This window comes from Conger conger, chromosome 9 (genome assembly GCF_963514075.1).
Source record: "Conger conger chromosome 9, fConCon1.1, whole genome shotgun sequence".
Classification (NCBI taxonomy): Eukaryota; Metazoa; Chordata; class Actinopteri; order Anguilliformes; family Congridae; genus Conger; species Conger conger.
In genome coordinates this window covers 5444275-5468287 of record NC_083768.1, presented here as the reverse complement: position 1 = coordinate 5468287, position 24013 = coordinate 5444275, and the positions used below count along the sequence as shown (strand labels likewise).

The 24013-nt window shown below is 45.8% G+C and overlaps 1 protein-coding gene across 1 annotated transcript in view; it reads left to right on the top strand.

The window, feature by feature from the left end:
- The window catches only part of LOC133136728 (receptor-type tyrosine-protein phosphatase N2-like), a 124959-nt gene that overhangs the window by 61888 nt on the left and 39058 nt on the right, over positions 1-24013 (top strand). Inside the window, exon 11 of the mRNA XM_061254395.1 lies at positions 15851-15915. Within this exon, the coding sequence (XP_061110379.1) occupies positions 15851-15915 (65 nt within the window). The remainder of the gene's footprint in view (positions 1-15850; positions 15916-24013) is intronic.

Here is a 24013-nt window from a genome sequence, read left to right as displayed (position 1 = left end):
TCTCTGTTCCCGACTGATTAGGGATGGTCCTTCCAGCATCGGGGAGAGTCGGGGCTGTGGGGAGTCTTGAAAATGTTAAAATGTTACCTGTTCAAATTTACCTGTTGTTAGACCCCAGATGAAGGAAAGTGTGTTGGATGTTGGCATAACACAGACATGGCCAACTGATTTAGGTCTATAAGCTCTTCAAACTCAGGTGTGTCAGTGGGATAAGGGGGTCCAGGTGGAGGTAAGTTCAGCAGGTACCAGGTTTGTGCACCGCGGGAAGGGCTTTTAATGTGGGAAACGGCATGCTGGGACCTGTAGTCCAGGCAGAGTGGGACCTGTAGTCCAGGCAGAGTGGGACCTGTGGTCCAGGCAGAGTGGGACCTGTAGTCCAGGCAGAGTGGGACCTGTAGTCCAGGCAGAGTGGGACCTGTAGTCCAGGCAGAGTGGGACCTGTAGTCCAGGCAGAGTGGGACCTGTAGTCCAGGCAGAGTGTCGATGGGTTGACACCGTGTTTGACACTCTCCGGTTTGTAGGCAGAGGGCAGTCTGTCAGTCTCTCTGTATCGTTGGACTCTTTCTTGGCTTTTTTTCTGCTCCAAGCTCCGGCCGTCGGGAGACGCTAGAAAAAGAGGAGGGGAAAAAACGAAGGTAGAACGTGAAAATCGAGAACCCCGCCCTTCAAACCCCCCCCCCCCCCCGCCCCAAAAGATTTGTTCACTTGCACACTTCATGGGCGGCTCTAACTCCCATGTCAGCTTGTAGAGCACAGGTGGCCTGCAGCGCAGCGGCTAAAGGACCCGCAGGGTCGCTGGTTCAATCCCCGGTGTAGCCACAATAAGATCTGCACAGCCGTTGGGCCCTTAACCCCGCATTGCTCCAGGGGGAGGATTGTCTCCTGCTTAGTCTAATCAACTGTACTTCACTCTGGATAAGAGCGTCTGCCAAATGCCATTAATGTAATGTGATGTAGAGCCGGCCTGGTAGGGTAGCCTGTGTGAGTCTGTGCCTGTCGGAATTAGGGACAGGGACAGGGATGGGTCTCCACATCGCCCGGCGTTGGCGGTTTCTCTGAGGGGGGCCCAGGCGGGATCGATGTGCGACGGCATCGCTGGCGTCCTGCCAAACCTTCCAGAAACACGGAATGAGTTTATCTTCTGGAAGCCTGGCCGCGGTCGCCGTGGCAATGCAGGGGCGGAGGGAAGCGAGAGCCATCGATTGGCTGTCGGCGGGAGATTGGCGAACACCTGTCGGATGCGTGGGTGGTGTGTCCCGCGCAGCGTAGCGCCTCGGTTAGTGTGAACAGTGCTGAACCGCCCCGTCTGTTACCTGTGTGTGTGTGTGTGTTACCTGTGTGTGTGTGTGGGGATACCTGTGTGTGTGTGGGGATACCTGTGTGTGTGGAGACGCTTGTGTGTGTTACCTGTGTGTGTGTGTGTGTGGAGACGCCTGTGTGTGTGTGTGGAGACGCCTGTGTGTGTGTTACCTGTGTGTGTGTGTGTGTGTGTGTGGAGACGCCTGTGTGTGTGTGTGTGGAGACGCCTGTGTGTGTGTTACCTGTGTGTGTGTGTGGAGACATCTGTGTGTGTGTTACCTGTGTGTGTGTGTGTGTGGAGACGCCTGTGTGTGTGTTACCTGTGTGTGTGTGTGGAGACGCCTGTGTGTGTGTGTGGAGACGCCTGTGTGTGTGTTACCTGTGTGTGTGTGTGGAGACGCCTGTGTGTGTGTGTGTTACCTGTGTGTGTGTGTGGAGACGCCTGTGTGTGTGTGTGGAGACGCCTGTGTGTGTGTTACCTGTGTGTGTGTGTGGAGACGCCTGTGTGTGTGTGTGTGTTACCTGTGTGTGTGTGTGGAGACGCCTGTGTGTGTGTGTGGAGACGCCTGTGTGTGTTACCTGTGTGTGTGTGTGTGTGTGTTACCTGTGTGTGTGTGTGGAGACGCCTGTGTGTGTGTGTGGAGACGCCTGTGTGTGTTACCTGTGTGTGTGTGTGTGTGTGTTACCTGTGTGTGTGTGTGTGTGTGTGTTACCTGTGTGTGTGTGTGTGTGTGTGTGTTACCTGTGTGTGTGTGTGTGTGTGTGTTACCTGTGTGTGTGTGTGTGTTACCTGTGTGTGTGTGTGTGTTACCTGTGTGTGTGTGTGTGTGTGTGTGTTACCTGTGTGTGTGTGTGTGTGTGTGTGTTACCTGTGTGTGTGTGTGTGTGTGTGTGTGTGTTACCTGTGTGTGTGTGTGTGTGTGTGTGTGTTACCTGTGTGTGTGTGTGTGTGTGTGTGTGTGTGTTACCTGTGTGTGTGTTACCTGTGTGTGTGTGTGTGTGTGTGTGTTACCTGTGTGTGTGTGTGTGTGTGTGTGTTACCTGTGTGTGTGTTACCTGTGTGTGTGTGTGTGTGTGTGTGTGTTACCTGTGTGTGTGTGTGTGTGTGTGTGTGTGTGTTACCTGTGTGTGTGTGTGTGTGTGTGTTACCTGTGTGTGTGTTACCTGTGTGTGTGTGTGTGTGTGTGTTACCTGTGTGTGTGTTACCTGTGTGTGTGTTACCTGTGTGTGTGTGTGTGTGTGTGTTACCTGTGTGTGTGTGTGTGTGTGTGTGTGTGTGTTACCTGTGTGTGTGTTACCTGTGTGTGTGTTACCTGTGTGTGTGTTACCTGTGTGTGTGTGTGTGTGTGTGTGAAGACGCTCGCCCTTGTCTTTAGTGCAGCTCCCTGAGTGGAGGCAGACAGCCACACTGATTGGCCGAGTTCACCTGCAGGCTTCAGTTACAGCTGCACTGATTGGCCGAGTTCACCTGCAGGCTTCAGTTACAGCTGCACTGATTGGCTTTTGGCGCTAAGCTCTTTGTTGAGAAATGTAATTTCCCAAGGTCATACCAGAGACCTTTCTGAGCAATGTCACGCCCGGTGAATGCTAATGTTGAGGCAGGGAGTGGGAGAGAGAGAGACAGTGAGTGTCATTCAGAAGGAGAGCAAAGAAGATGAGAGATGTCATCATCATCATCATCATCATCGTTCACCACAGAAATAATGAATTCCTAATTTCTGTTCTGTACCGCTCCCTTAACAAAGAGCACTCCACAGGGCCCGTCATACTGAGCCTGTTTCAGGGAAACGCCGTTTTAAAGAGCCTTTCTGGGAGACGCACTTTTTGTAATGAGGGTTATTAAATTAAAAATAGCGAGTCATTATGCTCTGTTTATCCATTATTCTCTGGAGCTATCTTTGAATTTATACGCAGAACTATTACGGGTGAAATAAAGTACATGTAAACCAGCCTGCATTCATTATAATTTAATCACAAAAAAACCATGTTTTCAGTGAAATGTTTGCATTTGCTGAAAGCCTCAAAAGACAGGAAATTAAAGTGATCAGCCTTAACGCTAATATCAGCCTGTTTCCATCAAGGTATCAGCACAGATCTCCGACAACATGCTAGATCCTGGGGTGCAGTTAATAGCACTGTGTGTGAGTGAATGGGTTTTTGTGTGTGTGTGTGTGTGTAAGAAAGAGTAAATGGTGTTCCTGCCTCAAATCCAGAGTTTATCTGTGGTGGACTAGAAGTTCCGGAATAGTACAGATATATCTGCAAATGCCTGTTAGTTTCATGAGTATTGTCAACGTATATGTATACCTGGCACTTATCCCTGGTTATGGGTATGCACTTTGCACTTTGTTGTACGTCGCTCTGGATAAGAGCGTCTGCCAAATGCCTTTACTGTAATGTAATGTATACATACTGATACGGATGTCGGCTGCTTGTGATATTGATCAGACAGTAATTGTTTTTCTGTTCTGTGTAATTAGTATCTTCTTTGAGACGCTACAGAATGGTGTATTTCCCTTGTCTCTACACCTCCTGTGTGCCCTCTCTCTGATATTTTGGGGTGTCTCTCCCGCTTTGCCTTGACGAGGCCCAGCCCCGCTGGCCGTGTTAAAAATAGCTCCACGCTAATCTGTCTTAAAATGAAAGTACCTTTTGTGCCCGTCACGAAGAGAAAAAAAAAAAAAAAAAGCTGAATTATTTATGGGATTAAAAAAGTCGGCACTAAACTGCGCTAAGTCTGCGTTAAACTGACGTGTGCGCTGTCACAGGTCGCAGAACACGCGTGTCCGGCTGACGAGGTGGAGGCAGAGCGTGTTCTCCTTAAAGACACGCTTAAACGGACGTTGGAGCGTGTGAGTGAAACGGATCAGGGCAGGGAGTCGATGTGACGGACGTCTGACGTGCAGGGGGAAGAATGCACTACATGCAAGGATATTGATTGGAGGGTAATGGAACATTGGCTGACATTTGAGTGACAGACACGCCCATTGGTACACGATGATTCGATTTTCAACAAAATTCTGATCGTTAAATCAAATCGTAGAATTTCAATCAATTTTGTGCATCTTTTTTATATGTATGTGAATGTATTTTTTATTGCTGTTTCCCCAACTGTGGTTCAGATCTCACAATCTGTGTGTTGTGATGTGTTTTATTCGTAAAAGGACTGTGGATGTTGATTTTACGGTAAATATTGTCAGAAGAAAAAAAACAATAAATTGCCGATCATGTAATTTCGTTAGGCTTAATATAAAATGCAATTCTAAAGTTCTTAATACTATATTGTTATACAGAGAGAGAGAGAGATAAGCTAATTTCATGTGGCTTCTTGTAAAGTCTGAACTTTACTGGAGAATAGTTAGTGTTGTAGTGATGTGCCCCCGGTGTGGATGTGAAGTCTGGTTCAGTTCTCTGTTGGGCTCGTTTCAGTGAGTGATGTCTGCGTGGGTGCCCCCGTTCCGTGCAGGTGCAGGTTCAGGTGCAGGTGTAGGTGCAGGTTCAGGTTCAGGTGCAGGTGCAGGTTCAGGTGCAAATTCAGGTGCAAATTCAGGTGCAGGTGCAGGTGTAGGTTCAGGCGCAGGTTCAGGTGCAGGTGCAGCTCTGCCTGCAGGGCACTGTGCTGTTTCTCCAGAATGTTCTCCCTGTACGCACACGCCTGGCGCACCTTCAGTAGTGAAGTGTTGCATTAACACCTTCACACGACCCGGCTTGTTTCCACGCCGATAATGAGAGAGCTCTTTTCCCCACGTCTCCCAACAGGAAATCCAGAAACAGAAAGTTCCTTTTAAAAGGTCATTATGTATGGCTTTTATTTTTTTCCTAGTTACATTTTCTCATTTGCACTTTGTTTACTTTGTGAAATTATGGCAAATGATATCCCATATGGAAGAAACTAGGACAACTAGTTCATAATATGTAAACCTTCGTATTTGAAATACACATTTCACTAATTAATTTTTAGTTTATTTATTTCCAATTTAGCTTCCTTTGGAAATTGTGTGGCTTTGTCTCAGTGTTGGCCGTGTGTTAGATCACCGGGCTTGTAGAGGTTGCAGGTTTGATTCCCCAGTCCGGCATACTCTAGCTGTGCCACAGATCGAAGGGACTTAACCTGCATTGCTTCAGTAGAAACCCCAGCTGTATAAATGGATTGTGTGGGAAAGGCATTTAAATAAGATTATCTGCTAAATGCTGAAATTAGATTTAACCGCAGAGTGTCAAGCCGAAGTCCCAGGGGGCCGCAGTGTCTGTGGGATTGCGTGGCTTTCCTCCAATCAGCTGCCAATTAAGGCCTTCATAACAACACTGCAAAAAGTGACTGTCTAATTGTTTTAGTCTTAAGATTGTATTTGTTCTCTCTGAAGTAGAACGTTGTTGTCGTCGTTACAGTTCTGGTGCGTACGGCGGCATCCGTGTGTGCTACGTTATACACACCAAGAACGAGGAGGGTCGTTTAGTTCTCATTCTCGGTCTGGACGGGCCTTCACAGTGTATATTTAAACGCAGTCTCGACTATAGACTTCCCACTGAGGCACTATACCTCAATAACAGCACCCCCCCCGTACAGGTGTCCACCTGTGTCCCAGGCAAACAGGCGTGTGCCAAGCTGTCACTGTCTTGCCAGTATTTCCTGTGACCCTCCCCCCGCTCAGCGGTCGCCTGGTAACGGGCCCATGCCCCGTTTGGTGGCGCTGCCAGCACTCTCTCAGGGAAACTGGCAGCGGTTCGTGCCAACAGGTCCTGGCGTAGAACGGCCCCAGGACAGGGCCCAGGGGCATGCCAGCACAAAGCCACATTCCTCTGCTTCCTCTGCATTTCTGTCCTCAGTTATTCTCTTCTCTGAGTATTTCTCTTCTCTGCAGAACGTCCCACCAAAAGTTAAGACGTCTAATTAATGTCAGTCATGGTGGTCGAAGTGACATCAATTAGTCTGGCAGAAATGTATGTAACACAGATACTGGGCACGTTTTAATCTGACAGCGGACAACTGTTGGAGTCGATTTGACTACATTTACTGTATATTTAAACTAGCTGTTCATGACGTTTGCATCGTATTTCAGTATAGCGTTTGAACTGATTGAACTGTGAAACTTGAAAAAAGTTCAGTAAAACTGTTGATGAAAATGTATTCACCATCAAAACAAACCAAACCAAACACTGCTGGGTAGTTAAACACTAACTGAAAATTGTGCCGATAGAGGGATTATTATTATTGGCAACAAAAACATCACACAGAATATAGATCTGCTCCTGAAGTTGTATATTATTGGCATTTTGGCAGACGTTCTTATCCAGAGCGATGTACAGTTGATTAGACTAAGCAGAAGACAATCCTCCCCTGGAGCAATGCAGGGTTTAGGGCCTTGCTCAAGGGCCCAACGGCTGTGCAGATCCTATTGTGGCTACACCGGGGATCGAACCACCGACCATGCGTGTCCCAGTCATTTTCTATGTGTGTGAATACATCTTAACTGTGTGGTAATTATTTGTAATCACACAGTGATAGAGTCCTGGATATGTGTGTTTTTCAGCTGATGTAATTTAAAGCGCATTGGTAGATTTTAATTTAAAAAACCTCGGCGTTGGATACTGCTTGTGTTCAGTCTGAGAGCTGTTGGCAGAGATCCTCCTCTTGTCGAGATACTGAGGAAGATTATGCATTGAGCAGCGGCCACCCCGGCGGATAACCTTAGTACCTGTGCAATCAGGATCTTAGATTGGCACTCAGGAAGTGGCTCCGGAGTGCGGGATATCTTTTCAGATATTCATTATCTTTCGCTCTCGTGTTCCATGCAAAATGGGCCCTTCTCCCGTCCGGTGCAGCTGCCATCTTGTGGGTTTGATTGAATTTGAGAACTGCGCGGGTTTGTCGCGCGTACTGTGGTTCAGGCCGTCGGGATCAGGATTCTGCTGCGAAAAGAAAAATAAAATCTATCAGTTTATGCAAACGACGCCGTGGGACATTTACATACCTCTGTCCTGATGGATCTCATTTTAAATCTCATCTCGTTTTCACAAAGCGTTCCGGAGAATCCTGCTTTTAAAATTCACATGTTTTTAATTGAAATTATAGAACGGCTACAATAATATCGTAGCACAGCGCTCTGCTGCATCTGGCAATAAATATTCGGATATGCTGTATGAACAAAGGCTTATTAATGTGGAGGGTTATAAGTACACTGATCTGCACGGTATCGGGCCTGGTCAGAGGCTGAGTTTGCACACCGTATTACTGACCCGCTAATTCCAGCATTGTGGATCAGAAATCCACGCGTTGGTTCTGAGCCTCAGCGAGTCGTATTTGCTTCACGCGTTTCAGCGACACCGTGCGTGATTCACAGTGACGGGCGGAACGGATTTCGGTAATGAGGTCACGTCGGGCCCATGGGCCAACCTGGACCAGTGTTCCCTGGGAAAATCATCCCTGCAGAACTTACACACTTACCCTGTGTCAGTGAGGCGGTACTGTGGTGTGTAGCGTGTAGCCTGTAGCCTGTAGCGTAGTGGTTAAGGTAAAGGACTGGGACACGCAAGGTCGGTGGTTCTAATCCCGGTGTAGCCGCAATAAGATCCGCACAGCCGTTGGGCCCTTAACCTGGAGCAAGGCCCTTAACCCTGCATTACTCCAGGGGAGGATTGTCACCTGCTTTGTCTAATCAACTGTACGTTGCTCTGGATAAGAGCCAATAATGTAATGTAATGTGAAACATTGCTTTGTTACTTAATGAAAGAAAGGGGTGGGGTGGGGGGATCTGTGGACTCGATCTCTCTCCTGCTGTTTCTATTAAAAATATTTCTCCAACAACATGCACTTTACAGAGAATATACCCCAGGTGCACTGTGTTTCATTTCCGACAAGCTCACGGAAATGGCATTTCTAAGCGCTTTTATCCAAAGTGAGCATTGATTAGACTAAGCAGGGGGAAATCGCCCCCTGGATCAATGTGGTTTAAGTACCCTGGTTAAATAAATATAGATAAATAACTAAACTCACAATCCAATTTTTACGTATTCAAATTAAGCGGTCCTAATATTTGATTTAAATGACTCAGGTTTGTCCTTGTATGCTGCAAAACAGAAATGGGATTATGTTCATTTTATTGAGCGAGGCCCTTAACCCCACGTTGCTCCAGTGGGGATTGGCCCCTGCTGAGTTTAATCAACTTAAGTTTGGAAGTCGCTTTGGATATTGTATATATTGTAATATGGTTATGGCACACAACCCAGAAGATGCCCCCACCACACTCACATGCATTCTAAAGTCAAACAGTGTGAGAAGAACCGTCTGCTCTCCATTCTTACATAAATTATTTCATACATTCACAAAATATTAAAGCCCATACTGGGAAATTTTATTCCTAAAATGCAGCATGAATTGAATATTGGGATATTCTTCTCCTCACTGCATAATTTATGGATTCTTTCTTTGATGATATTTTATTAAAACGGTGAGGGTTGTGAACTTGGGAGAGGGGTGAACTGATTCTTTGCGAAGGCTAAATTAGTTTTCTCTTTTAAAAACGCTCCCGACTCCAGCAGCAGTGTTCACGCCACATGTTTGTCTTCTCTTTGATTTTCCCAAAGAGCTCAATGAGCGGTCTTAAGGCTTGCGTGATTAAACTGAAAACAACTTCAGTCTGCTTTCATTGACCTGAATATGCCCATAAACTAGCTCTGTGCATTTGTCGGAAACTTGGGGAATATCTTTTCAGTCATCAGAAGAACAAGCGTCCAAGATCCAGAGGTTCGGTTTGCTGTGGTGCTCAATATTACCACGTCAGACAGCATTGTTGCTTGACTCGAGGTAAGCGTCTTTCTCCAAAATATGATCACCAATGTCCACAGATCGGGTATTCACTGGGCATCGCTGTAAACGGGCGTGTGTGCTCAGTCAGCCTGCCCCGTGTAAGTAATGGTTAAACAATAAACAAATGAGACGTAGGAACTCCACCAATCGTGTAGCGCATTACTGGCAACAACGGCGATGATGATTGGTGGACCCTGTGTGAATTACCAGGACCTAGCCAGAGCGTATCCACCAATCACCATCAGCATTGCTCTGACCATTGGCACTGCTACCAGCTTATACTTCTGTGTGATTGGTGGAGCTCGACCATAATGATGATGTCATGACATCGTCTCAGAAATAAAGGTACATTTTTGTTCTTTCAGGAACACATTAGCTGAATGTACTCTGAATGATACAATAATGAGTACCTTTTAACAGCAAAGGAAAGTATTGATTATTTATTAAAACCCGTGGCGAGGAGTACAATTTCATGCACCTATAGGGTACCACCCCTGTCAAGCTTTTGTAGCTACCTTTTAGGCACTTCTTCTTCTCAAAGTGTAGAGTGCTCTTTGATTTATAAGCTTGGTGAAAGTATAACGCAGTGAAGTCTGCCCTCAGAACTCTGTCCCTCAGTGACTGCGCTGTGAATCATGAGCTCTCGTTTCTCTCTTATACATATTTATACATATTTCATATTTCATATTTCAAACTACCTTTCAGAAGGCTATGAATTATCACCATCGCTGCCCGTCAAACGCCAGGGCCCATTGTACACACACACACACACGCACACACACACTGACACAGACACACACATACACACACACGCACAAACACACACTCACACATGCACACGCACACACACACAGACACTGACACAGACACACATACACACGCACACAGACACACACACACACACAGACAGACACGCACAGTCATACACACACGCAAACGCAGGCACAAACTAACAAATAAACGAAAGCCGCGATCGGTTAATCAGCTGCGCTGTGGATACTGTTTCCAGACGCGCCGGCGTTGACATTCCGCCATCTTAAAATGCCAGCTGACGCTCCCATTACAGGCGTGTCATTGGCCGTTTGTGTGACGGGGGAGGGGGTTGGGGAGGGCTCGTAACGCGGGGTAACGGGGGCAGAGACTCGAGCGGTGGAGCAACACAACAGTGTGACACAAGAACACAACAGTGTGACACAAGAACACAACAGTGTGACACAGGAACACAACAGTGTGACACAAGAACACAACAGTGTGACACAGGAACACAACAGTGTGACACAAGAACACAACAGTGTGACACAGGAACACAACAGTGTGACACAAGAACACAACAGTGTGACACAGGAACACAACAGTGTGACACAAGAACACAACAGTGTGACACAGGAACACAACAGTGTGACACAAGAACACAACAGTGTGACACAAGAACACAACAGTGTGACACAGGAACACAACAGTGTGACACAAGAACACAACAGTGTGACACAAGAACACAACAGTGTGACACAGGAACACACAACAGTGTGACACAAGAACACAACAGTGTGACACAGGAACACAACAGTGTGACACAAGAACACAACAGTGTGACACAAGAACACAACATTGTGACACAAGAACACAACAGTGTGACACAAGAACACAACAGTGTGACACAAGAACACAACAGTGTGACACAAGAACACAACATTGTGACACAAGAACACAACAGTGTGACACAAGAACACAACAGTGTGACACAAGAACACAACATTGTGACACAAGAACACAACATTGTGACACAAGAACACAACAGTGTGACACAAGAACACAACAGCGACACACAAGAACACACAACACTGACACAGGAACACACAACAGTGTGACACAAGAACACAACAGGGTCACACAAGAACACAACAGGGTCACACAAGAACATAACAGCGTCACACAAGAACACACAACACTGTGACACAGGAACACACAACAGTGTCAGACAGGAACATACAACAGGGTCACACAAAAACAATTATTATTTCTCAATTACTGTGTTCAGCCAACATACTTAACATTTACAAGCATTCGTTTTTGTTCCTTCCTCATCAAAATTAATGTAAACATTTTGATCGCTTTTTCACACTGTATTTATTTTAAAAGAATACAGGAAGAGAGAAAATCCTACACTGTGCAGTGTACTGTGCAATCATGTGCAGTTGTGTCTGTGCTGTTTGCCCTCTTTGTCATCATGGGACGCACTGGAAATGAAATAGATTTCTGTGTCTTGTATTCATTGCTTATTGCAGCACTGTATCGACCACGTTTGGTTGGAGGACTGAATTAGTGCAGGGAGAGAGTGGTAATGATCTACAGTATGAGTAAATCTTTGTAAATGCAGTTACAGAAACATCTCAGTCCACTTCTCTGGATTTACACGCAGGTTTAGAGAAGTAAATTACAGTGTAGCGGAAGTGCTAAAAGACATTCTGAGATCTAAAAGGCAGGGACCCAGTCACACACGTGTGATTAGCATGTGGGAAGGTTCACAACAGCTGCTAGGTACACTGTAGACCAGAATAAAATACAAATACAAGGGAATGTGTACTAATAGGATTCTAGGATAGAAGAACAGCATAACGCACACACACGTACACACACACACAACAGAATTCTCTGGGTAAGAGCGTCTGCCAAATGACTGGAATGTAATGGCTGTGCTGTGCTGTGCTGTAATGGGATGTGATGTAAACACGGGGCTAGTTCACCACAGTTATCTCATTAACAGAGAGACCTGATGGTGGTGATGTGTGACCCAGAACTGGGCCCCAGTTTGGGCGGGGGCTAGGGGGGCCCCTCACACCCCTGCCGGGTATCTTCACGGTTCACATGGCCTCATCCCGTCCCCTCAGAGCAGATCCAGTTCTGTCTCGTCTGCAGTCTGAACCCTCCTCCGTCACCTCGGTAACTCAGCCCGGTCAAGGGCCGCCATTTTGTTTCCGGGCCAAACAAAATGGCGCCTGGCCTCGGCGTGAGATTGAGCCGTAATCACACACCGACGGTTCCGGTGTTCCTTACGCTCTGCAGGAACGCAAATCAGACGACACGCTGACGGTTCTGGTGTTCCAGGAACGCTAGTGGTGACGAGTTGTGATGGCTGTTTAGCGTTCTTATCATTTCAGCTTAGAAAACCGGGAAAAAGGCGTCTACTCTGCCTCGTCTACTCTGCCTCCGTGTCTCGGAGAGAAGGCATGTAGCCTCCCGACAGGCTTTTGTCCACGCTGGGAAATGACCGTGGGACTGAAAGCTTTAATATGAGACTGATTGTTGTCTGATAGTGACCTTGAATGCGCCATCCGTCGGCCATAAATATTTTAATTTGTTTTTTGTTCGCGGAGAGGCTGGTTTGATTCAGCAGGCAGGTGCCCCAGGTCCTCAGCAGAGTGCACTTTCAGCGCTGAGAGATCACGTCCGTGTTTCTGAAGAGCAGGTTCTCCATCCGCGTGCCTTCCGTTTACTCAACATGGTGACACAACGGAGTAGAGATGAGCCTTCACAACCTGCAGTAATCCTGTAGCCATTCTGTAGCCATTCTGTCCGTCAGTGCGAAGAGTTTATTCAGTCATTTTTTTTTGGCCGTTTCTATTGTTATTTTCCTAAGTTACTCTGAAGTGTGAAGTTGATTGCAGAAGCACCATTATGGAATGAATTGTCTTAAGCTGTGATGGGGGTTAAAAGAAGAGTCTGGCTTTAATGGAAATCTGTTCTTCATGAGCCTCTCTGCTGCTATATTAATGAAATAGATCAAAGAGAAGGGATTTGTGTCAGCTTTTACAAACAAGCCAACCACCCCTTCACAACAACAGATTTCCTCTCTGTGTTATTAACGACAGAAGCGGTAGAATAAAGTAGATTTAAGTGTGGAGTGTAGGGAACCCTTATTTGTTGGCGTGTGAAAAGTTTAGAAGTAATAAAGAAGAAATCTAATGATTTATGAAAAACAAAGGCGCGTGTTTTTTTTTAAAATTACCTTGCAAGGTTGAGTAATCTAAATGAAATATCGGGGAGCTGGAAGGCTTTAAAAATGGAATTGAAAGTTCTGGTAACCCTAATGTTCCACTCTCAACTTCCAATCTCAACTCAAGTCACACGTTTTTATTTTTTAAGGGACAGCTGAACTCTGCTAATGTCTACGTCCTGTTTTTTTTTAAAGCAGAAACACCAGAGAAAAGGGTTATTTGTAGGCCTCCTTCAGACAAAACCGTGGAAAGAACAAACTCGTGACCTGTTTTACCCCATCTGCTTTAGGTCACCTGACATGATTTCTGGAGTCAAAAAATGTAAGCTTCCACAAAATAGTGTGCAGCAAAATCTAACAGGGTTTATATGTCTCCAGTCGAGACACTACGCACTATATTTCTGTCAACGGTATGCTATCAGTGATGTTACACTTAGCATGTTTCTGTGTATATTTTTTTCATTGCTGTTATTAACATTACTAAGTTGCTTACAGGCCAGACGTCTGTAGTCACATTAAATATAATACTCTACTTGTGTACATCTGAAGTTTGAGTCCTAAATGCCGACCTGGGTACGTTTTTCCGAGTAAATTTCCTGAACGTGTTTTCATGAGATCTAATTCGATACCGTGTAATGGAAGAAAATGTTTTAAGGAGGTTTCTGCGTGTCTGTATTAAGTATGGTGGAGTGTCTTCTCCCCGTTTTCAGCTGAGAGGTAACGGGCCCGACCTCCTTAATTGCGTTCGGGTCATCTTCGTCACGCTCTCCGGCTCATATTCCTCACGGCTCTTACTGCAGTCTCAGTTACTTGAGGCAGTGCGGCCGTTTAGGGGGGAGAGAAAAACATCTGAACAGATTGAATGCCCAAACGTTGGTATCCGAAATTAAATTAATGCAAGTGAGACTAAAACAATATCTAATTAAAACCACTTGAAAAACGACTCGGAAATTGGTTTCGACATCGGCGACTTGCCGGCTGTCACAAGCGTTGCCGGGCGTTGAGGTGTTTTTAACAAACACGAACGCGTGCGGAGGCAGACAGGGCAGGGACGGAAAACGCAGCTTTCATTCAGTGGACGTTGATGCTCTCGTTCTTTTTTTCCCTACCCTTTTGTTCTCCTCAAACAATTCGTTTCTATTATGACAGAGCGTCATTGTTTGATGCATTTTTGTCATTTACGACGGCAGTGCACACTGCGATATCTTTTCATCTGCCTCGTGGTTCTCGTAATTTGATCAGTAATCTGATTCAAATCTGTACGCATTGTTGGGTTGCGGGTTGTAAGAAATTGGGTTATGTTGAGAGTGGAGCATTGTGGGTAATACTTGCGTTGCCGGTCTTAAATGCGCGCCGGATTACGATCCCGGCTTGGAAAGTTACTTGGTACTTGTGAACACGGGCTGCTGCCTTGTCAATGTTGAAAAATGGTCGATGTTGAAACGGGGCCATTTTGTTTCCCTTCTGGGCTCTTAGCACATTAAGCTAACATGAAGCAGAAATGAGGTAATGTTCGTTCCTCTGACAAATGGCACGCTCATTTCTTGAATAAGAAAAGTAGTCACTGCCAGTGTCTGTGTGTATTTCATTCAGACCATGAAAAATAGATTATTTTATCATTATTGCTTGCGGCATGTTTTGTATCATTAAATAAACGCACACACACACACACACACACACACACACACACACACACACACTCTTGCGCACACGCACACATGCGCACACATACACACACAATCACATTCCAGTCTCTTGGACAATTTCAGTCAGCAAAATGAAAACATGCACTCACTGAGCACTTTATTAGGAACACCTGTACACCTACATATTCAAGCGATTATCTGATCAGCCAATCGTGTGGCAGCAGTGCAATGCAGAAAATCACGCAGATACGGGTCAGGAGCTTCAGATAATGTTCACGCCAAGCATTAAAATTGGGGAAAAAATGTGAGCTCAGTGATTTCGACCTTGGCATGATTGTTGGTGCCAGACAGGCTGGTTTGAGTAGTTCTGTAACTGGAGATCTACTGGGCTTCAATTTCCATGCCTAATGGAATAGTGCATGAAATGTCAAGTGCCTCACTACAGATGGATCCAAATACTAATTAGACCGCATTAGGGCTAGTGCAGAATTTAGAGAACGTGAGAGGGTTCAGCTCGTTAAAGACTCGTTGTGTTTCCTTCATCTGACGGATGGCTATTTTAACTGCCCCGCCCCTTCGACGCGTTCACATGCAAATGCTGTAAAAGCAGAAACCAGGTGCCCGTGGTATGCCACATACTGTAGTCTCATTAGCCGCAGCAGTGTGACTCCGTTGTTCAGTAATATCGATGTGAAATGGCTCTTTAGAATATACTAAAGAGCCATAAGTATGTAATAACTGCAGTTAAGTGGGGGGGGTTGTGTTTTTTCAGTATGATAGCTGTTCAGCTTGGGTGGCAAAGTTATGGACAAATATCGATTGAATCCAGTCTTAAGTTAAGGGCGGGTATTGATTGAATCCAGTCTCAAGTTAAGGGCGGGTATTGATTGAATCCAGTCTCAAGTTAAGGACGAGTATTGATTGAATCCAGTCTCAAGTTAAGGGCGGGTATTGATTGAATCCAGTCTCAAGTTAAGGGCGGGTATTGATTGAATCCAGTCTCAAGTTAAGGGCGGGTAATTGAAGTTTTCGGGGTTTAGACGGGGCTCTGGGTTGTGGCTCTGTGTGACTCTAATCCCACATCGTGCTGCTTTCCCTCCACAGATCGGCAGAAGGACAGACTGGAGAAGGAGACGGGCGTGAGGATCCTGGAGGTGGGAATTACTGAGGTAAGCAACAGGCTCCGCCCCTGTCTGAGAAACAGGCTCCGCCCCTATCTGAGAAACAGGCCCCGCCCCTATCTGAGAGACTGGCTCCGCCCCTATCTGAGAAACAGGCCCCGCCCCTATCTGAGAAACAGGCTCCGCCCCTATCTGAGAAACTGATACTGCTGCTAATACTACTACTGTAGTATTAATAATGATCATATTGATTAACCAAAATTTGTTTGATCAATCAGTATTTTTCATATAAAAATATAACTCCTTACAGCTGAAATATAACTCCTATAGCTCAGAACAGCTCACAGCAGCAGAGTGCTGAAATGCACTCTCACCAAACTTCCTATAATCACTCAATAATGATGTACAAGTATATGAATATACATGCATTATATACCTATTGTATTCGTATTACATGTATATGACACTGTAACATTCATTTATTTGCTACTTGTATATAATAATTATAACAATAATAAGGAAAACCTGCATCAGTTTATCAGAATTATTGTGTGTGCCATCTCCACTCCACATTTCCAGCTGTGTAATTGTAAAGACTATTTAATTAAAATGTTATTAGTTAGAGAGCCTTTTCTCTCCCTGGTGCAATTTGTGCAGTCATTAAGCATTTAAGATGAATAATAATAAAATATTCACACTGCAAAGGAGTATCATTTCATGAGCTGTACGTGCGTCGTAAGACGTGAATATTGCAGAGGACGACGAGCCGTCTCTTCTGCTCAAACGTAGTCCGTTTTAATCAGGAGACTCGCTGTTTAGTAAGCAATTAGCATGCCTTTATTTCGCCTCAGCGTGTTAGCGGAGGACCGCTACACTGCCTGTCTGATCAGATCCACTGGGAAGTATATTTAGCAATGATTGCTGAAGATTTCTGGCTGGGATGTCTGGAGAACTCCTGTCACCTAAAGTATTATCATTCTGAAAAGCGCTTTTCCCCGAGAGAGGCCGACTGAGCTTATTCAACACATCCTACCAAGCAATGTTTTCTTTTCTTTTCTTCTCTTCACCTTGACCTTGGCAGCTTTTATCAGTTAATTAGCGGTGAAAAGATTGCACTGTTTCTATGGGGATACGAATGTTTATCCGTCTCTAAAAAACCAACGTGTGCGTTCTCCCAAAGCACGAATAAAGTCCTATCTACAAGCGGCACATTTGGACTTGATCCGGTTTGGTCATTTTATCACGTTGAGGAGGTCAGATCGGTCTGAATACTGGGGGGCGCTTTTGTGCAAAACTTCTCGAGAAAACGGTTCGTTGTCAGGCTCAAATTCAGAAAAGTGGCGTGGGGAGTTGCGTTCTCGTCACGAAGGTACTGGTAATAACGGAATGACGCTCGACGCTCATCTGGATCAAACCGAGCTTCTCTCAGCGTCTCTCCTCCCTCACTGCCTCCCAGAGTGACACGCGTACGTGTGGATGAAGCGTTCACAACCGAGCGGATCAATCGCACCGTACGGAAATGACCACAGTACGGCACACGTTCCCTTCCGTTGCAGGAGAGAGCAGAGAGCGGAGAGGTAGCACATTCCCTTTTCATATTTCTCTGGAGTTTTGATTATTCAGCCTACATATATGAATAAATATCATAAATGCGTTTTTAAAAATTCAACGTCCCTGAACACTAGAAACACAAAGCTACCGCTCGGGTGAACAAAACTGTCTATTATCTGGGCCGAATGTTGAGATCGGTGCGAATCCTCCGGTGTTAAGAGTGTCAGTGCCGCAGGAAGCTGCCATAATTGAGTGATGACGGCCTTAATGGGCCTGGGCCCCTCTGGAGCGCCGTGTCAATGTCGGAATGTCAGAGCCGATTGGCTCCTCTGTTTCCCTGCATCCTCCCGGGAATGCCGGAGATGGAGAATCCCAGTTGGGAAAGAAGAGTCGTCATTAGAAAGCCTCCTGTAATAACACAAGCCTTTGACTCCAGACTTTCGCACTCTTTCTTTGTAGCACATACCCTGTGACAGAAGGTGTGGTACAGTAGACCATTGGCCAAATATTCGCCAATCTACGATTTAGTGAATGTATACTGGGGGCAGCCTGTATCCTAGTGGCTAAGGTACATGACTGGGGCAGCCTGTAGTCTGGTGGCTAAGGTACATGACTGGGGCAGCCTGTAGGCTAGTGGCTAAGGTACATGACTGGGGCAGCCTGTAGTCTGGTGGCTAAGGTACATGACTGGGGCAGCCTGTAGCGTAGTGGCTCAGGTACATGACTGGGGCAGCCTGTAGCCTAGTGGCTAAGGTACATGACTGGGGCAGCCTGTAGTCTAGTGGCTAAGGTACATGACTGGGGCAGCCTGAAGCCTAGTGGCTCAGGTACATGACTGGGGCAGCCTGTAGCCTAGTGGCTAAGGTACATGACTGGGGCAGCCTGTAGTCTAGTGGCTAAGGTACATGACTGGGGCAGCCTGTAGCCTAGTGGCTAAGGTACATGACTGGGGCAGCCTGTAGTCTAGTGGCTAAGGTACATGACTGGGGCAGCCTGTAGCCTAGTGGCTAAGGTACATGACTGGGGCAGCCTGTAGTCTAGTGGCTAAGGTACATGACTGGGGTAGCCTGTAGCCTAGTGGCTAAGGTACATGACTGGGGCAGCCTGTAGCCGAGTGGCTAAGGTGCATGACTGGGGCAGCCTGTAGTCTAGTGGCTCAGGTACATGACTGGGGCAGCCTGTAGCCTAGTGACTAAGGTACATGACTGGGGCAGCATGTAGCCTAGTGGCTAAGGTACATGACTGGGGCAGCCTGTAGCCTAGTGGCTAAGGTACATGACTGGGGCAGCCTGTAGTCTAGTGGCTAAGGTACATGACTGGGGCAGCCTGTAGCCTAGTGGCTCAGGTACATGACTGGGGCAGCCTGTAGTCTAGTGGCTAAGGTACATGAGTCCGGAACATTGGCGGTTGAAGCCCCGGTGGAGCCATGATGAGATCTGCACAGCCGTTGGGCCCTTGAGCAAGGCCCTTAACCCTGCATTGTTTGAGGGAGATTGTCCCCTGCTTAGTTAAATCAACTGGTTGCTTTGGATAAAAGCGTAAGCTAAATAACTAATGAATTATTTTTAATTATTTGTTTATAATTTAACATTAAGAATGCCGGTGTGGTGCTGCCGATTGGCTATTTTGTGTTGCCATGGCTGGCTGTTGCCAAGGGTGGCTGTTGCCGAGGACAGCTGTTGCCGAGGTTGGCTGCTGTCCAAACATGCCCAACTGATTCCCCCCAAAAATAGGAGCCATTGAAAAAAAACTATATAAATATTTGATGAGTTGGCACTGTTTATTCTCCTGAATTAATAAGTATATAAATTGAATAAATCAATCCAAAGAAGGGAAAAAAAGCCTAAATGAAAAAGATGTTTGAAACGGATAGCTATGTATATAAGTGAATATGTGTTGGTTATACAGGTGAAACCAACAGAAGTAGGGTCACACCCAGAATAACTAGAGGAACTGCTGTCATTGAAGTTTCGATGAAAACATTTCAGTCAAGGCACCTTTTCTGAGCTGAATGGTCTGTTCTTGCTGTTATGTTACGTGTTGTGTGTCGTGTTGTGTTATGTCATGTTATGTCGTGTTGTTTTATTTTGTGTTGTTATGTTATCTTGTGTTATGTTGTGTCGTGTTATCTTTTATTATGTGTTGTGTTATGTGTTGTGTTATGTTGTTATGTGTTATGCTGTGTTATGTTATCTTGTGTTGTGTTAAGTTGTGTTGTGTTCTGTTATGTTGTGTTATGTTATCTTGTGTTGTGTTATGTGTAGTGTTATGTATTGTGTTAAGTTGTGTTGTTATCTTGTGTTAACACATCTGGCAACCCCCTGATACTTTCATACATCTGGCAACCCCTCAGTACCTTCATACATCTGGCAACCTCCCCGATACTTAACACGTCTGGCAACCCGGTGACTTAATGGAAGCAGAGGACAGTGCTTTGGAATGTCAGGGGCGGCCATTTTACTATTATCTGCCTTTAGGCCCCCCCCTCCCCACCCCCAATAAATTAATATGAAATATTTGTCCTCACGACTCCCTAATTGCTCACGATTACAACACTGCTGGGCTTCTAATTAATCTCCCTGCAAGACTAATAACAGGTTTTTTTTATTTATTATTATTCACTCACAGTAATGCGGTTTTTGAAGAAGTGAGGAAATAAATGAAAACATTTCCCGAGTAATTTAAATGAAATTGCTCGTTTGTAACTTCGTACGTCACATTCAAGAGATGGTCTCCGAATTTAAAATGAATAGATATAGAAATATACATTCACAGTGAAATTAATAAATGAATGTAAAAGCCGTGCAAGCATTTACATGATCCATTTGCTGGAGATAAAATGTCTTAACTACGTCCACCTCTGAATAGGATTATTGGCGCATCGAGCAGGAGGTGTTGCTTCCTTTGTCCCAGAACGTGATTGTCCGGCTCTGAACACGCTCTGCCCGTGCAGAACCACGGTTCCCTCCATCCGGTTCTCTGTGCTTCAGTTCTGAAACCCAATAAACTCGGGGGTGGTAAAAGAAGCTCCGGATGTGACATCACCAGCATTTTTTAAAATCTTCCGGAACGACCCATTCTTATGTGTTGCGTAGACCGAACTCCAGTCCTGGAGGGCCGGGGTGCTTCAGCACAGGAGACACATTTCTAAGTCTTTCATTGGCTAAAGAGACCACACACCTTGTTCTCAAGGCCTTAATTGGCTGCTGATTGAAAGGAAACCACAAATCCCAGCAGACACTGCGGCAATCCAGGACTGGAGTTTGACACCCCTGGCGTAGACTAGCATCATACTGTTTTTAAATTGGCTGTGTGAATTTAAAAGCAGAACATTTTAAAAAAATTTCCTAAATTAAGATTTCCTTTCCCCAAGCCTGCCGATTCCTCCTCTATTTGCCTCGATTTAATACAGGTTGTTGTATTTACGCCGAGCAGTCTGAAATCCTATTGTATGAATCCTATTGATTTTCCGAAACCAGGATCGCAAACGGCTAACGTGCTAACCACTACAGCTAACGTGCTAACAACGTGCTAACACTAACTACTAAATCAGGGGCGTGGTTAAACCTCTCCTCCAAACAGCCTCTTCTCCCGCCAGTTAAAGTCACAGTAGGTAATTTCGGACTTCTAACGGTCAAGAGAGGAATAGCAGCAACAAACACCTTCAAACCACAACACTGTTTATCCCTCCCCCCCCTTCTCTGTGAACGCGCTGACATTGAAACGCCATTGGCTGTGGCAATTAGAACCCATTTTCAACCAACGAGCTTGGATTATTGTACAGATATACAAGGGTGTTGGGCCGTCAACTACATATATTTTGAAACCCGAATTTAAGGACTATAAACACAGGCAGAGGGTGAGTCAACATGTCAGTGAGCCTTTGTCAATGATCGGAAGGGATTGCAATGGTCTTGTAACAATGTTTTAACACAAAAATCTTACCTATTGTACCTTTAAAGTCTAAATTTCCCATTATAAATCCCGGCAGGTCAGCAGGTGGTTTGTGAAAAGGGTTATGTTGTTGGCTCTCTGTGGAAGTGCGCACGTGTGCAGTGGTTTGGGCTGTGTCTCCCTCTGCAGACACGCTGTAATTACGGAGGTGTTGTGCCTCGTACTGTCGAGTGGGAGCGGACAGGCAGATGTGTCTGGGAGGAGGGGTTAGGTGACAGCACAGCTGCATGGCAGATTGCTAACATGGGCGGATAATGAGGGATGAACACCGGCAGCTGCCGAAGAGGGAAATCTCTTTTATATTCACGTCTGTTTCGTAATCGTGTGCATCGAGCACACGGGCCTCCATTTAACGCACGGGGGGGAGACTCTTTTATTTTTCGGGAGTCCCCCGTTCACTTTCGACAGCTGCTTCTGCCAGAACCCGTATAAGGTACAGAACACAAAACCTGCCTCACTCTACTCTGATTCCAGAACGCACTGAACATCTGCCTCATGCTACTCTGATTCTAGAATGCACTCAACAGCATTTGCCTGGCAGTGCCTGACTAATTCTCCTCTTAAAGTTTATTTTATTTTCACTTTCTTTTTTTTTCTTCTTTTTTTGCACGTGTGTATTTAAAGGTATATCAACCTCCCCTGGCCTTCACCTCTGGTGAGAACTCGCTTGGCTGTTAAATTGGGGGTGGGTGTAATCAATCACACAAACCTGAGGTGGTAATATCCGCTGAGCGTACAGCCGCGCTCCAAACGGAAGCCATCGCTCTTCCGTGTGAGAGCCGTCCGTCAGGCGTGTCGACGCGCCGTTCCGGGGCCTTTAATGGTGGGCCCGCTGTCAAGCTGAGACAAAGCTGGGCGGCCACGTTTCTTACGGCAGACCACCCCTTCTCCGGCAGGACTGCGGCCTGAACGCCACGTTAGTCCACATCACACGAGCGCTCCGTGTGTTGGAGTGCAAAATTACGAAAGAGGGTTGCCGGTTCGATCCCCCGCCCGGGCTGTGTCGAAGTGTCCCTGAGCAAGACACCTAACCCCCGAATGCTCCTGACGAGCTGGTTGGTGCCTTGCGTGGCAGCCAATCGTTGCTGGTGTGTGGGTGTGTGTATGAATGGGTGAATGAGAAGCATCAATTGTACAGCGCTTTGGATAAAGGCGCTATATAAATGCAGGGCTGATGAAATATAATGGTCATACACCTCATTACTAATGTGACTATTACAGAGATGCACGGTACATTTCTGTGTACAAGACGATAAAGGATGCAGCTTGACTTTCTATATCTATGTCGGATGTACAGGTAGGAGATGGGTGATCTTATTATTCAGGCTATTATGTACACCTACTTTGCGCATATAGCCTTGGATGGTATCTGAGCTAAATGAGATGCTCTGATCTCGTATCCCTTCACTTGTCTTTCATAATATTATTGTTTCTCGCCTTAATGTGTGTTTCAGTTTGACAGCTATAGAGGTGGCAGCAGTGATGTGCATGAAAGTGTGTGTGTATGTGTGTGTGTGTGTGTGTGTGTGTGTGTAACCGGCACTGAAGCTCCACCTATAAAGATACTATAAAGATTTGTATCTTCGGAGAACCACGGACAATCTACACTCTCCCAAACCCATAGTGGGGTTTGGACATGCCCGTTAGACACGGTTGGCTCAATTGGCTTTCTGTGGTTTTATGCTCTATTCGTTTAAGGTTTTGAATGCTGATTGAAATGACATGAGAGGAGGGAGAGAGTATATACAACCATACTCACCTTGTGTCAGTGTCCAGTGCAGGTTATAGAGTAGCCAGAATCAATGTTCAATCTTCTTGTCGGTCTGAGCTTTTTTTGCCTGAGTGAATTTTTGGAAGTGATCTATTTATGAATCTCACAATAATCTGAAAAATTATGAAAGAGGGAGGATATCCGTTTACTGACATAGGTTACTGACATTTAGTCCATATGGACGCACACATTCGATATTATTTGTCCCATACTATAGACTAAAACAACGTGATTTATATAGAGACGTTAATATCAAACGTTTTCCTTTTCTTCACGTCACATAAAGCGCAAAATGTTTTCCCATCTCCTTGTGGCATGTAGGAGTCCGTTGTGCTCGGTTTCCAGGCTTCAGAAAAAAGGAGATGTCGGCTATATCCTGGCTCCAGGCATTACCATAGCTTAGAAGCGCCATTTTCTTTGGGTCCGTCGCTCACCTTGAGAGAAAACGGTCGTTGTTTTTTTTTTTTTTTACCGCGGTTTAACCGGCCTGCCACCTCCAGCTGCCGCGCGCAGAAACAATGGCCGAAGGCGGGAGCGGAGCCGGTGAATAGAAACGACGCTCGAGAGCCCTCCTGACGTGTCATGTGCATTTGGCAACATCTCTCCTCTCCTCTCTCTCACTCCCTACATTCCTTAATCCAGGCTTCCCTTGCTTCTTGCAGCTGTTGCCTTCCATAAAAAAACAACATTATCCCTACTAACGAAGTCACATTATTTGTAGACCGGTTTCGCCTCCAGAAAGCGCATATACAGTAGGCCTACGTGTTCGGTTTGTTTATGCATAACGGCTCTGCGCCTTTTGTCGAATGTTGTAGCCGATAGGCCATTATCCCCATGTCAGTTATTGAAATTGATAAATTACGCTCATTT